The sequence below is a fragment of the Chenopodium quinoa genome, unplaced genomic scaffold (genome assembly GCF_001683475.1).
Source record: "Chenopodium quinoa cultivar QQ74 unplaced genomic scaffold, ASM168347v1, whole genome shotgun sequence".
NCBI classification, from domain to species: Eukaryota; Viridiplantae; Streptophyta; class Magnoliopsida; order Caryophyllales; family Amaranthaceae; genus Chenopodium; species Chenopodium quinoa.
In genome coordinates, this window is record NW_018742205.1 from 3488464 (window position 1) to 3502824 (window position 14361).

Below are 14361 nucleotides of genomic sequence, written 5' to 3' on the forward strand. Positions count from 1 at the left end.
ATGTTGCACAAACTAAAAATTCGGGGAGTGTAGTATGGACAGATTGGTATTGTATTGTCATATTCATGAAAAATTGACAATCTACTCCCTCCGTCTCATATTATAGTTCCTGTTTTCCTATTTTGGAGACCCAAAATGTTGTTCTTGTTTCTATTTTTGAATAGTATTAAAGACTATTATACCCTCATTTTTTTTAACTTTATTCATTATACTTCCTAAATTACCCTTAAATTTTCCACTTTCTTTCTCTATCTTTTGTCTATAATTGTACTTTTCACCTTTATCCTTTATTTATGTGTTTCATTCACTTTCTCTTATCCAACTTTTGTCTATAATTGTATTTTTTACTTTTTTTTTTATTTTTATTTATTTATTTATTTATTTTATTTTTATGTATTTCATCCACTTTTTCTTTTCATTTCTTAAATATCGTGAAAAAACGCAACCATGAATTATATATTGGGATGGAGGGAGTATATATTTACTTGTGAAAAAAGTAAATACCAAGGAGGAAGTTTGTTATTAAAGGCGTCAAGTTTGCTATTCATTCTCGGTTTTGTGGCCACCTTTGCTGTAAAGTATCAACGTGCCTAGCCTTTTCATTTTGCCATGTAAACAATAAAAATATTTCAATCAGAAGTATTAAGGAGCACGATTCAACATATTTCAGAAATAACGTGTGACCACTAGATAAAATTTACTTATTTCAGAGATGTTACAAACAATACAAAACGTTCACCAAAAAAATAATACAAATCAGAGGTTTATATTCATCAAAGCTTTGCCATCACATGAATATAAATACAAAAGGTAGCAACAGTCAATAGCAATGGGAATAATCCTCGACATCAACTTGCATTATAGTCTAAGTTACATCGTGATAGTGGGCATTAATTTCAACCCAATGGTATGCTTATCAGTATTAGGGATCCACAGATGTTTGTAGCTGAGCCAAAAAGAATCGGAATTTGCCATGACCATATGTAAGTATACTATATGAAGTTTGAACTACTGCTTCACCATGAATGAACTTTTACAACTGCATCCACCTACAGCGCTTGGATTTTCAACGACCTGCATGTTAAAACACTCAGACATTTAGCTAATTAATACATCAAAAATAGAGCCCAGGAGCAGAAAAGATATCCACAAACAGGCATGACAAGTGCGCGCGCGCGCGCACACACACAAAAAAAAAAAAAAAAAAAAAAAAAAAAAAAAAAAAAAAAAAAAAAAAAACTTTGCCAAACTCATAGACTCATAGTATAAACCAAGGAACTTAAGCCCACCAGCACATGATATTTTACCATAAATGATTACGTCAAGGAAAGGTTATCTTAGAACTCTAGAAGACATTTACAAATTACTGAGGATCTTCATAATCAAAATCCTCATCATTCCTGCAAAACCCGCAATCTCATTCTATGAATCCATGATTACCCTAGCAGCATGCAAAAGACTTTAAGATGGATAGTACAGAGCAGTAATACAGTACATTTTCACTAACAGGAATTGCAAGAAATGAGCATCTTCTTAGAAAAAGATCTGGACTGTACAAACTTCTATAGCACATAAATCTAAGCTTGTGTGCCTTGACTGCCTTCCAGATTTTACAGCATTATTAAAACCTACTGCCTCCATACCATACTTTACGTCCCACCTCTAAGCAGGCATAGATAATTAAGAAAAAAGCGAAAGTGGAAGATATAATTAGAACCAAGAGTAAACATGGGAGTGATGGGACACAGTGAAATTCAGTTTCTTCTTTAATCTTAATTATTAATAAATTCAGTGAGCTGCAGAGATCAACATTCAGATAAAATTCAAGCGAAACTGATATTGCCATTTAACCCTATATCTCCCATCATTCAACAGATTTGGCCTTATTAAAAATGGCTTTACTTCATCATCACATGGCAGAATTGACAGGAGGTAAATCATACAGCTTCAAACAAAGAGAACCTCACTTGGTTTGCATACAATAATAATCCTCCAACTCAAATAAATGCCTCAATAGATAGCAGCATAATTACAAGAAGCACCAATGGGAAAAGAAGCAAGGAAAAGTAAAGAGAAAAAAAATATCATTTTCAAAAGCATAAGGACAACAATTATGGCTTGAGACATCTAAATTGAGATGTGAGTTTAGATTGTTCTGCAATCTTTATATTGAATATGAGTATCTTTTAACAAATTGTACAGTATACAATGTAGTCATAGGATTGGAATCTTGGAATAATGATAAACATTAGTCATTAATCATTTAACACTTCGCAATAAATACGACTTGTTTAAAGCATGCTCTATATTGCAGATTACTATGATGTTGAATATAATACATTCTCAGTCCTTCCACCTCACAAAAAATGCGCAATTTAATGGAATGTCCTCTAATGATAGTATTCATTAATTACAAGTAGTTTATAGCAAATAATAATTCCCCTTCTGACTCTTAACTTTCCCTCACATCATTCAATCTAAAACATACAATGTAAAAGAAAATGGACTACAATTAGCATAAGACAACAATAATGACAAGTCTATATAATTTTTCTTCAAGGCTTTTGAATATCATAGCGGACATATCCACCGAGGTAAACGGAGTAAATAGTAAGCATTTTAGCAGTACACATCAAGTTTTGTAGCCACGAAACATGTAAAAAGGGAGGATATGTATCTTCTAACATAATTATAGGCTAAAACACCCAAACTCACCGTGGATCCAACCATCAGCAATATATACAGAGTTCTATATGTCTAACCTTGTGTCAAACAACACTCTGTAATCATAGGTTAGTCCTTAGGCCTAAAAAACAATATAAGTCAGAATATCATTTACATCAAAAGCATCTGATTTTTTTTTATTTTTTATTTTTTAAAATTCAAAAATCATTATCAACTAAGCCCTCACTCATAACAAAGTTTGAATTATAACATGAATTCAAGCAACAGTAATCTGTGATTTTCGTTTCATAATGCTTTATCAAATCTATCTATTTCTTACAGTGAAATGGTTTGTCCCATGAATCAAAAGTAGGCAATTAAATCCACAGAAGCAGTCCTAGTGCTAACCCTTGTTTCACTTTCTCCTTAACCCTGAGTAAACAGGGCCAATTCATTCACCCCCTACTCGAGTAAACAAGGCCCATTCTTTCACCCTCTAGTAAAAATTGCAAAGTTCAGAGCTTTTCTTCTTATAATGTTTGCAGGATATCAACAATGAACCACACTATTGCAGCAACAATATTAACCAATTTTTAGTAAGTTAAAGTGATTGCTAGTCAAATTAAATTACCTTTTACAAGGGGAAAAAAAAACACTTTACTGGGAGTTTAAGCCAGTGAGAGCATCTGTAATTCATGAATTCACTATACACCAATACCACATATGATATACTACGTACCAAACTTTTCAAGAAAAGAAGACTGGCCTGGAAAGCTGAACGAATAAGCTCCTCGACATAATCAATACTCGAACCTTTAACAAAATCATACGAAATTTTATCGATCACCAACTTGACACCATCCTTCTCAAAAATTCTACAAAATCGAATTTGCACATAAACATTGTATCAGCCAATGACACAACAAAACAATAAACAATATTCTTGTTAACAAATCTATAGAGAAATCATAGGCATGAAAGATATAAAACAAAGCTAATCACATGGAAAACCACCTAACAAACAAGTTTTAGATGAAAACGACAAACAAAAGAAGCAACTACCATTCTCTTGCAACCAAAAGACCAAATGAAGAAAAACCCCACTACCTGTCATCATTGTTTTTGTTATCATCCAGCGCAAAAGCATACTGGAAACCAGAACATCCACCAGCTTCTACACTAAGACGAAGCATCTTTTTCCCATTTTCGCTAGCTTGCAATTCTTTCATCCTCTGAAATGCATCACCCTTAAAGTCAATCAAATATCCATAAAGAACATAATGCCCCGCAATTATACATACTACCACCATTTCATATTATTTGCAACGATTTGACATAAAGTGTGAGTAGAAAATGTCTAATCGTTGCAAATAATATGAAACGAAGGTAATACTATAACAACTATGTGACCACAGGTTAACCTAGCAATCCAATGATACAGTCTTAGATAGTACTTCACGACAAGATAAAGCTCCTCTCCTCTGAACAAAATTGATCGATACAATAGGAATCTGACATTTCTGTTCCTACTGACCTACTGTCTGGAAAGGCTGTTTCTGCAGGTTCAAGAGTTCCAATTTTTGAGTATATATATGTTAAGCACTGTTGGGAAACTGGAGCTAATGAGCATGATTATTTGAGAAGTAGGGGCACTCAATGTGAAATAGAATTGTTCTTTCCACTCTGCTTCAATGTGTGTTAAATTTGGCTCTTTTTGTTGTTCAACCCCTGTACAAAGGTAATGAGATTCAATTTGGTTTAAAGTTGAAATTGTTTTCCCTCACTCATCTAATAACTGTTTTAGCAATTATCAAAACGGATTATATGTAATCAAATATTTTTAATCAATTCATATGCATTTTCAAACACGCTTTGGGGGGGGGGGTACGGAATGGAATGATTATAGGTTCAAAAATAATCTCCGTACATACCAAGACTTTAATCATTAATCAGCTAAAAGAAAATTAGTCTCTAACCATTGATACACTGTAGGTCCAAACATTAGGCATCCTCAATTTAGAAGAAGCAAACCCAGAACAAAAAGGTAAATAAATAAAAATAAAATAAAAAGATGCAGGCATAACTGGCCAAAGAAAAACCAACTTCAGGTCACTTAGTTACAGAAGCTCACAAACTGTCCGTCAGAGTACTGCTCACTGCCCTAAAATTGCTGAAATTAGCCATTCAATACAAAAGCCCTATTGGTTTTTCCTTAGCATATCCTCAATATCTGCAACTCCAACCATACTCTATATATCCTCGTTTTGAAAACTACCATCAGGTGTTCCCACACATCCATCTCAATTTTCACAATATGCATGTGTTATGCTCACCCCATCTCAATTCTCAACATACGCATCTGTTTTATCTTTCCTTAAAGTCTAACATTTCTATCATATAACGCTGGTTAAAATTTGTCCTATAGAATTTCCCACACTAGCCTCACAAGTAAACTACAGTTGCAGACTTGCAGATGCTGCTCTCCATTTGAGCCTCCTCAACTATGAGTTGCATCTTGGTCAATACATTAATTTATTTGTAAAATGGATCCAAGGCACTTAAACTCGCTTAGGGGTAAGACTTTACCATCTAAAAAATACAGTGTCCTCCCTTAGCTCCCTCCGATACTTTGCACGCCATGTACATGGTTTTACTCCAACCTTAGCTTCAATTGCTACAGCTTAGCATTTACCTTAATTCTAATGAGAATATAATCTCATCCACCAGTTTGATATCATCCGCAGGTGACATGCACCACGAAATGCCATCCTAGATAGACCGTGTTATTTCATCTAAAACTTCAGAAGAGGAAAAGATACACATGGCCTAGGTTAAGTCCAATATAAATAAAGAAATTCTCTTTTACTCTTCCACAAATCCTAAAATTTGTTTGTATCTTTAGCAAGGTAAAAATATATATGGTGCGATCAAAATTTAATAAATACCATTGAAAACCTGTATTAACACAAGATCAATCCTTTATGAGCACCACTCCATACCTCCATCCTCACCTTTCACCAAGAAAAAAATTTATTTATCCCAAACAAACTATGCAATTAGCTTGATTATCTACTTCGTCGACTAGTAACCCTTTAGAAAATTGTTGATTATCATCCTAACCTTACCTCTAAAATCCAATCCCAAACTATAAAGTTCAACACCATCCCATACTCAAAATTTCCCAACAAAATCATAAAATTCCAAAAAAAAAAACATAACTACAAAATCAGAGCTCCCGAATGCGGTTGAAGATTCTACAGTTCCAAACATTTCAAAACCCTAAATCAATGCCAACTTCTTTGACAATCAACACATCCTTAACACAGGTCTCCAGTAACCAAATGGAAATTTCAGCAATCGATAAAAATTAAAACTTAGGATGTAAAATACTCATCACTTACAGCGTATATAAAAGAAATACTCGCAATTCAAAAGCAGAAATTTAAAATTCCAATTTCACATGAGTAATACAATTAATTGAATTACTCTATAGTTATTTGATTACTACAAAATAAAAGAGAATTAAATACTATAATCAAGCAAAAAAAAAATTGAAAATGAAAAATTAAGATAGAATTTGCAACAACAGCCACAACAAAATTGAGGAGAGAGAAAGATTACTCGAACACAATTATCAGTAATATGAATGTCATCTTGAGGCGAAGAAGAAGAATCCGAAACAGCAGCAGAAGTAGATGAAGAAAAGGAATTGGAATTTGAGGTGAGAATCCTGCGATTGTGGCGGATTCGAAGAGCGAAATTTGAAGAAAATCGAGCTAATATTGATCTTGTCGCCATGCTTCTTTTGAGTTCGTTCCTCTTCTGTCTTCTTCCCTCTCGATATCTTTCGCTGTATTTTTTTTTTTATTTTTTTTGGTAAATAATCTTTCTTTCGCTGTATTCAAAAGTTAAAATCGTTAAACCGTGTTTTTATTTTGGACGAAAAGATAAGGTCGAAGTCGTATATTTGGTAAGTCCGTAACTCGGTAGGAGTAGGATTGTATCACAAGGCTACGCCTATAAATATATGATGTACATACTCTTTGTTTTATTTTTATTTTACTTTTTATACTGAGTAATTAGATACGCATTGTTCACCTCCGTTTCATCATGATGATCAATGAAAAATCAAATTTTACAGCCCCTACTAAGACAGATTTTACAGCCCATACTAAGACGATTTTTTGTTTATGCATAATATCATTAATTTTTGTATCTTCACTACTTACGGCATTTGTTTTCCTTATCTTCTTCCTCGACGCAGAGTTATCCGGCCCTCAATTTAGATTTGAGGTTGATTCTCTTGAGGTGAAATCATCAACTATGATGATTTCGAATAATAATGATAGTGTAGGTTTGGATCTAAATGTAACCCTATCCCTAATTAACAAGCAACCAATATTGTTTGAGTCATTCATGGTATTACTTGCTTACAACAATGATGAATCTGTCATCTCCTCAATTACACTTGATACTTTTTACGAAAAGAGTCTTAACCAGAAGAAAAAGATGCAAATTGGGATGGCAATTGAGAATTTTACAAAAAAGGAACAAAACTTCGAATTGGAGTTCACTTTAAAAATTGCAGGTCATTATCGGAGCATTAGGGACCAACGAGAAAGTGGTACGGACCGTTTCAAGATTGCTTGCAAAGGCATTAAAGTTGTACTACTTACATCCTCGTCTAATATCACATCAGGATATATGCTCAATGGGCCACTCCCTTGCAAATGAGTCGTCAAGTATTAGGGTAACCAAAATTGTTTATTCTTGGATTACTCAATAAAAATTGTTGGATTGTATTGGAAATATGATTAATCTATGTATGTTAGCTTATGTTTTTTCCTATTTTCTAGCCTAGATTAAGTTTGTTTGTTATGCCTTCTGTACACCACTACTTGCGTATAAATATTGGTATTCTAATTCTAAATAAAATCATTAAGAATTTTTTTCCTTATAAATAGTTCGTTTTTATATATTTATATATACTATAGATTTTATAATTTTCATTTTAAATATTCAATATTAGCGAACACTCTGTGCACCGATATTGTCATATTACTTTTAATAGAAACCAAAAGTTACTTATATTGAATTAGTCTTATGCAGTTTTGTGGAAACATAAATATAATTTGGTTAATTTAGTCAGATCAATGTATCAGTAGAAAGCCCAAAATATTCCTACACAATTATAAATTGCTAATTAATGACAGTTATAAACACGGATAATGATATTACTTGTACATACAATCATATGCAACTTACATTATACTCCGTAATTACCAAGAATATATTACCTAGGCTATGTAGAATGTAGACTACCCCCTACCCCCATTAAGTAGAATGTACAGCAAATCCTAGATCAATTACTTAGCACAGTAAACCTGGTAAGCAGGGGCTTTTTCGGCAACGTTAAACAATGTTTATGTCCCTATCAAACTCCACAAACTAAATGGTATGTTTGATAAGTGGGCGTTTGCTGGGAACATGACTGTTGTCCATGTTACTTCAAAACTCCCCAAAATGTCTAAGTTTACAGAAACAAATAAGGTTTACAATAATAGTAGAGGCATAGCCATGTTCCTGACAAAAGGCGGTTGACATAAACCGCTGGTGCTAGCAGCGCACTTAGTTTTATTAAATAATGGCAAAATGCGGCAGCATCAATGTACAAGCATGAAACCTCGAGGGCTCAAGATTCATCAGGAGATGCAGAAGGCGAGTTTCACTAGCAGCTGCTACAGTGGCTGCAAAGACTGGTTCAGGTGCAACAGCAGAAACTGAATCTTCAGTGGCTGCAAAGACTGGTTCAGGTGCAGCAGCAGAGGCTGACTTCAGTGTCATAAAAAATCAGGGCCCTATGAAGTCTCTTTCTCGGTACAGTAGGTGACAAACCCACCTAAGGAAAAAACTCCTACAAATGGGTATTGATCCAGAAAAGATTAAGAAAAGACTTGCCCCAATATATTGCCTCAAAAAATCAGAATGAGAGAATAAACCACCCTACCAAGATGTTTAACCATGATGGCAATTCATAATCAGAGTAACTGTACTGTACTGTCTTCCATTTCAAATACCATATTATGCTATAAGTAATCAGAATACCTTTATACGTATCACTGGAATCCAGAGCTGAGTGGAATTCTAAGGTTTCACCTTGTACATTGAGGGTCTCACATGGTAATCATAAATGTCTATTTTCATCAATTAGTCTCAATCAACATCCCACCACACTATATATGTCCTTATCCAATCTTTAGTAAGATACTTCACGAACAATTATAGTGTTTAACTTAATTAAACAACAATAAGGAATCCCTAAATTCAGAAAGATACTCCTGGAAATGAGGACTAAGATGTTTAGTTGCTTTTATTGATAGTGACTCTCATCCTAGCCCCAAAACTTGAGTTTCCAAAAAATTTAAGACGAGCAAAAAAAAAAATTTCAAAACAGAATAAATTCATATCATCCACAGTAAGGATTTTAGAAATTGAACAATTCACAATTATCTGGTGGTTCAGAAAGAAATTAAGTACATACGAAAAAAAAGCAAGCTGCTGATGAGAAAGATAACATAATCAGACCCAGCACACATATAATCACTATTTGCTGATCCAAATAGATGATATTACTTCCACTTATGCTGTATCAAAGATCTAAGGCTGGCTAACAACCATAGATAGTCATATTTCTTCACCTCACACATGCACTGACACACACACACACACACACACACACACACAAAAAAAAAAAAAAAAAAAAAAAAATCACCCAAACACCTTATGATTACTACTCCACAACCTACTTCACACACACAGGGAAAAAAACACTAATTACCAATGAAGTGTCATTAAACCACTAAACAAAACATGACACCACGATGGCATGATTTAATCATGATATTCATGAAAAGGTCAGACAACAAACTATCACAAGTCATCCAACATTCCAAAATGTCCATTGAAGCAAGGTTGAGCATTTTCTGGTCACAGAAACCACAATGACAAAATTGAGAATCAAATCAAGCATTCAAGTAACAGAGGCTTAGAGTCATAAAGGAATGTAAAACTTACCAAGCAATCTCCACATCGTACCAATTGCTCACTATTCAAGGTTCCAAGCAAAAATTACTTTCATTGTAGGAAGTTGGAATAGTAAAATGTAACAGAGATGGGGTTCATTCTTTTAGGCCAAATGAAATAGACATCTGAAAAGATTAAGTCCATGCAGCACATTGAAATTCATCGAGATTGGGTAAAACAACTAGTTTATATAACAGGAATAACTAACCACTGGCTCATCACATCCACAATTGACCAAGTGAGCCAAATTTTCACCAAAACAAAATATAAATAATAAAACCCCTTGCCTTTCCGCTTTAGGAATACTACACAGAGTTTAACCAAAGCTTGATACAGAATGCAAAATGTCATCAAAATAACATCATTATCAGCATACACTACCTTCAGCCTGAGAATGCATGCACCAAAAGTTTAAGTTTGTTTGAAGTTAAGTATCCACAAAAACTATAAAGTTGTGGTGCATTATCTTAGACATGGTACATAATTAATTCAACATAACAATTCAATTTAATATCTGAAGAAAAAACACTAGGGCAAACTTTTTGACCGGAAAATCTAGTTAGTAACCACACACAAAACAATGTCCACCATGGTACGCTTATAAAGGCTTCAAACCAGTACAGGAAACTAGGTCAATAGTTCACTCTGCATCTAATATCCAAGGAGCCAGTTATCTGTATAAACTGGATGATACCCAAACCTCCTAATAGATTCAAACTGAATTCAACAGACAAAAAATTCAACACTTTTGCATCCATCAGTGATAGCGATTCTAATCAGTTTAAGTAAATGCATCAATAAGCCGCTAGTGCAAGCCAACAAGAACTGAGGGGCCTCACTGTGCCCAAGATTCTGAATAAATGACGAGTTGAAACCTAATACAGAGTATGTGCTTTAGACAATCAACCTAAAGGCTAGTTCCATCCATGTATCCAGAACCATGGTTCATTTGCCAATAAAGTCCAAGCAGCAATACTTGTAAAAATCAACTAAAAACACACTATCAGTGCAAAATAAGTAGGAAAAAGGCGCGAAGAATTGGATAGACTAAATGGACAAATTCATTGATATAAGGTGCCCAAAATAGACACATGTTTTAAAATTTCCTTAGGAAAGAAGATTACAAAACTTGTAAAGAAAGAACAAACTAAACACTTCCTAAAACATCAAAGCACCCTCCCTTTTTCGTTGACAACCCATTTCAAGAGTATTTCAGATAAAACCTCAATTCCAAAGCCAAGATGGAATATACATCATTTGATATCCAACACCCAACTAATAATGTCTCCACAAACAAAAGAAACACTAGTCAGGTAGAAAAAGAAAAAAAAGAACATCATCAACAACAACAACAAAAAAAATTCATTGAAAAAAAAATAAAGAAAAAGCCTAATTGTTCACCAGTCTGTACTATCACCTATCCAATGAAATAATTAAAACCTCCAATTTCTTGAACTTTTTTGGGGGCAGGGGAAAGAAGAAGAAGAAACTGTCACCTACTGTAACAAATTTATTCTGCATTTCATCATCAGCAACCAATGTTATCCACCAATTTACTATTCTCTTCACTTTCCTCATTCTCCATCACTTCTCTTCTCGCGACAACATTCCAGAAGAAATCCGTCATCACACTCTCATACGGCGGCATCTTCGCATAGCCTGTACAGAGTAAAATTAAAAAGTCAAAGAGTGAGAAGTTACTGAGATAATTTAACTAAACCACTATCTATCTTCAAGAAAGCTTCACCACAATGACACGATGTCACTTATGATGTCTAATGTACATTTTTCCTTCAAATTCTTAAGTTATTCATTGGCCATTAAGAATTGTGTATGTTTTGTAGATATCACTTATGAGGTGGCATCCACCATAGACTGAGAAGCGGAGTTAATACACTAACCTTCAAAATTATTGCCAGAAAGGCCCTAATAATAATGTAGCAAATCAGCAGAGCGGTACACAAAATACATGTGTGGTGAAGAAGCTTTCTGAGATGAAGTGTATAAAATTAAATGCAACTCACCCTACGTCATTGTTCAAAATTTTGAATTGATGCCTAAACGCAGGTCATACATCAGGTGGGTTGTCAGCTGACTTGTTACTTGGATGCTGAACATAAGCTGTGTCTATCAGCAACTCAATCAGACGACTACTACCCAGCTGCAGCGTCATGGAAAGCAAATGTGCATCAGAATCAGAAAATTGCGTAACAAAGAATGTGCCTTACAGGTATAACTATTACAAGAAGAAAAGTTATCACCTTAGCTTGAGTGTCATGACTCCATGACTTGTTATCTTCAGAAGTCTTTGCTGCCTGCAAATAATTCCAAATGCAAAAACAGGCAACTTAGATCCTGCAATTGTTGCTATTCGACAAAGGGGGGAGAGGAGTCTTACAAAAAGGAAAAAAACAAACCAACACCTTACAGATAAGCCTTCAAACACAATCCAAACAACAGTATAACTACATGTATAGATCAAGAGACCTTTCACACAACAGAAGACCACTTCCCAAACAACATAAGGCCACCTCCCAAAATAACAACTACTGTTTTAAGAGCAATCCACTGGTCAATCCCTTAAAGGCAATACTACACAAAAAGATACAAATCAGGCTTCAAGTAAACAGAAAATACAACAAATATTTTATGTTTGCTAAAAAAACATGCAGACATCAACAGAAATATAGGCAAGAACTCTAAAATCATTCCAAATGGCCTGGCCAAATAAACAGAAAGCCTTCATACAAGAGCTAAACTAAACAATCAAAGGAAATTAGTATCCACTTAAGGATTCTCACTTTAATAAGCAAAGGGACCACCACCACCCTCATCGGCACCGGCCACCCTATAGCCAGCACAAACCCAGCCCACTGACCTTGAACCAACTCGAACCCACCACCACTGAATCATGAACCACCCTAAAACTACCCCCACTCACATGAACATGAACCACCACAAAGAACCACCGCGAAATCCCCCCTCACCTGAAACCAGCCTCACTCGCCCACGATTCACCCAAGAAAACCACTCCCTACCCTAAACCAGCTGAAAAATCGAACCCGTTGTCACCCTGAACCAACCCGAAACCCACCCCATCATCCTGAACCACCATCCTGAACCAACACCCCATCATCCTGAACCACCTCGAAACCCACCCTCACTCCTCCCTAAACCACCCTTAACCTGAACCCACCCCCACTCGTTTTTTTTTTTTTTTAAGATATTATTATTGCAGTAATAAGGGTAATAAGGGTAATTCGGTTTATTACAGCAATTATAATAATAATAAAAAAAAGTATTCCACTTGTCATCAATTAATAAAGTAAAACCCAGCTATATTAAGTAAAATACTCTACTCGTAGTAGGAAAGTGGAGCAAAGCTCGAGACTTCACCATAACCATGGAGCAAGACGGTGGCAATGCAGGCCCGTCCCTGAGGCAGGGCAGGAGGGGCGGCCGCCCTAGGCCCAGGGAAAAGAGATTTAATTTCATATTCAATTATCTCCAAAAATACATAATTTTAGGGATATTTCATTCAATATTCTAAGAATTTACGAACCCTAAACTTAAAGCACTGATAATTAAATTAGATTAGATCAAATATAAACCCTAGATTATGAAATTGATGTGATGATAACAACAACAAACAACTTACCTTAGAAGCTGCTTCAATGGGGGATACAAGAATTAGATTCAACGGGAGAACGCTTCAATGGAGAACGTTGAGTGCGCTTCAATGAAATAACTCAGAGAGGTAGGAAATAGGAATGGAGGCCTTTAAAAGCCATGACCCGCCATAGTAATAGTGAACTGTTAAACATCGCCCGCAAATTCCTACATAAAGCCCACAAAATAAGAGTGAAATGACACTTTTGCCCTCAAACTAAAAAACACAATTTCTCTCTCTACTCTCTACTTCCACTTTCTCTCTCTAAATTATTTCCCGAGCTATGTCGAGGCGGCCCGGCAAGGAAGTGGCGGCTCCGGCGGTGGGCGGAAGGCGGTTTGCCGGCGAGAAGGTAATTTTTGTAATTTTTGTAATTTTTTTTTTAAAAAAAAAAACCTCCGGCGACGGTGGGGCGCCAAGGCGAGACGCCACCACCACGGAGGAGGCGCCTAGGCAGGACGCCCGTACGGTGGAGGCGGCGCCTAGCCCAGACGCCACTACCACGGCGGCGGCGGATAGGCTAGGCGCCACGGCCGTGGTGGTGGCGTCTGGGCTAGGCGCCGCCACCACCGTACGGGCGTCTTGCCTAGGCGCCTCCTCCTTTTTTTTTTTTTTTTAATTTTTTTTTGTTTTTTTTTAATTTTAAATTTTATTTTCGAATTTTTTTTTTTTTTTTTTTAAAATTTGTTTTTAATTTTTTTAAATTGTATGTTCCCTATTTTTTTTTAAATTTTGTTTTTTTATTTGTTTTAATTTTATGTTCTATTTTTTTTAAAAAAAAAAATTGTTTCTGGTTTTAATTTTTAATTTTATGTTCCTATGTATTGTTTATATTACATGTTTATATTGCATATTACATGTTTTGTTATTTTGTGTTAGGCATCGTATTTTCGTTCTGGGGCTGGGAAGAGTATGGACATTATGAGAAGTACGATCAACTCAAT

The 14361-nt window shown here is 35.2% G+C and overlaps 1 protein-coding gene and 1 long non-coding RNA gene across 3 annotated transcripts; both read right to left on the reverse strand.

The window, feature by feature from the left end:
- Positions 1-664: 664 nt before the first annotated feature.
- LOC110729432 (iron-sulfur assembly protein IscA-like 2, mitochondrial) lies at positions 665-6727 on the reverse strand. 2 transcript variants are annotated; one of them, XM_021909171.1, is made up of 4 exons: positions 6286-6727; positions 3772-3896; positions 3404-3539; positions 665-1074 (listed from the first exon to the last, which is right to left on the reverse strand). In XM_021909171.1, the coding sequence occupies exons 1-4, from the start codon at positions 6460-6462 to the stop codon at positions 1009-1011; spliced, it is 504 nt and encodes a 167-aa protein (XP_021764863.1). In that variant the 5' UTR covers positions 6463-6727; the 3' UTR covers positions 665-1008. The 2 variants fall into 2 exon arrangements, with proteins under 2 accessions (XP_021764863.1, XP_021764869.1); XM_021909177.1 differs by having other exon boundaries at positions 3431-3539; positions 6286-6719.
- Positions 6728-8584: 1857 nt separating this feature from the next.
- Positions 8585-12965, reverse strand: LOC110729456. The gene is made up of 4 exons (XR_002512920.1): positions 12549-12965; positions 12009-12062; positions 11772-11908; positions 8585-11406 (listed from the first exon to the last, which is right to left on the reverse strand). It is a non-coding gene; the product is annotated as an uncharacterized LOC110729456 (long non-coding RNA).
- Between the last annotated feature and the right edge of the window lie 1396 nt (positions 12966-14361).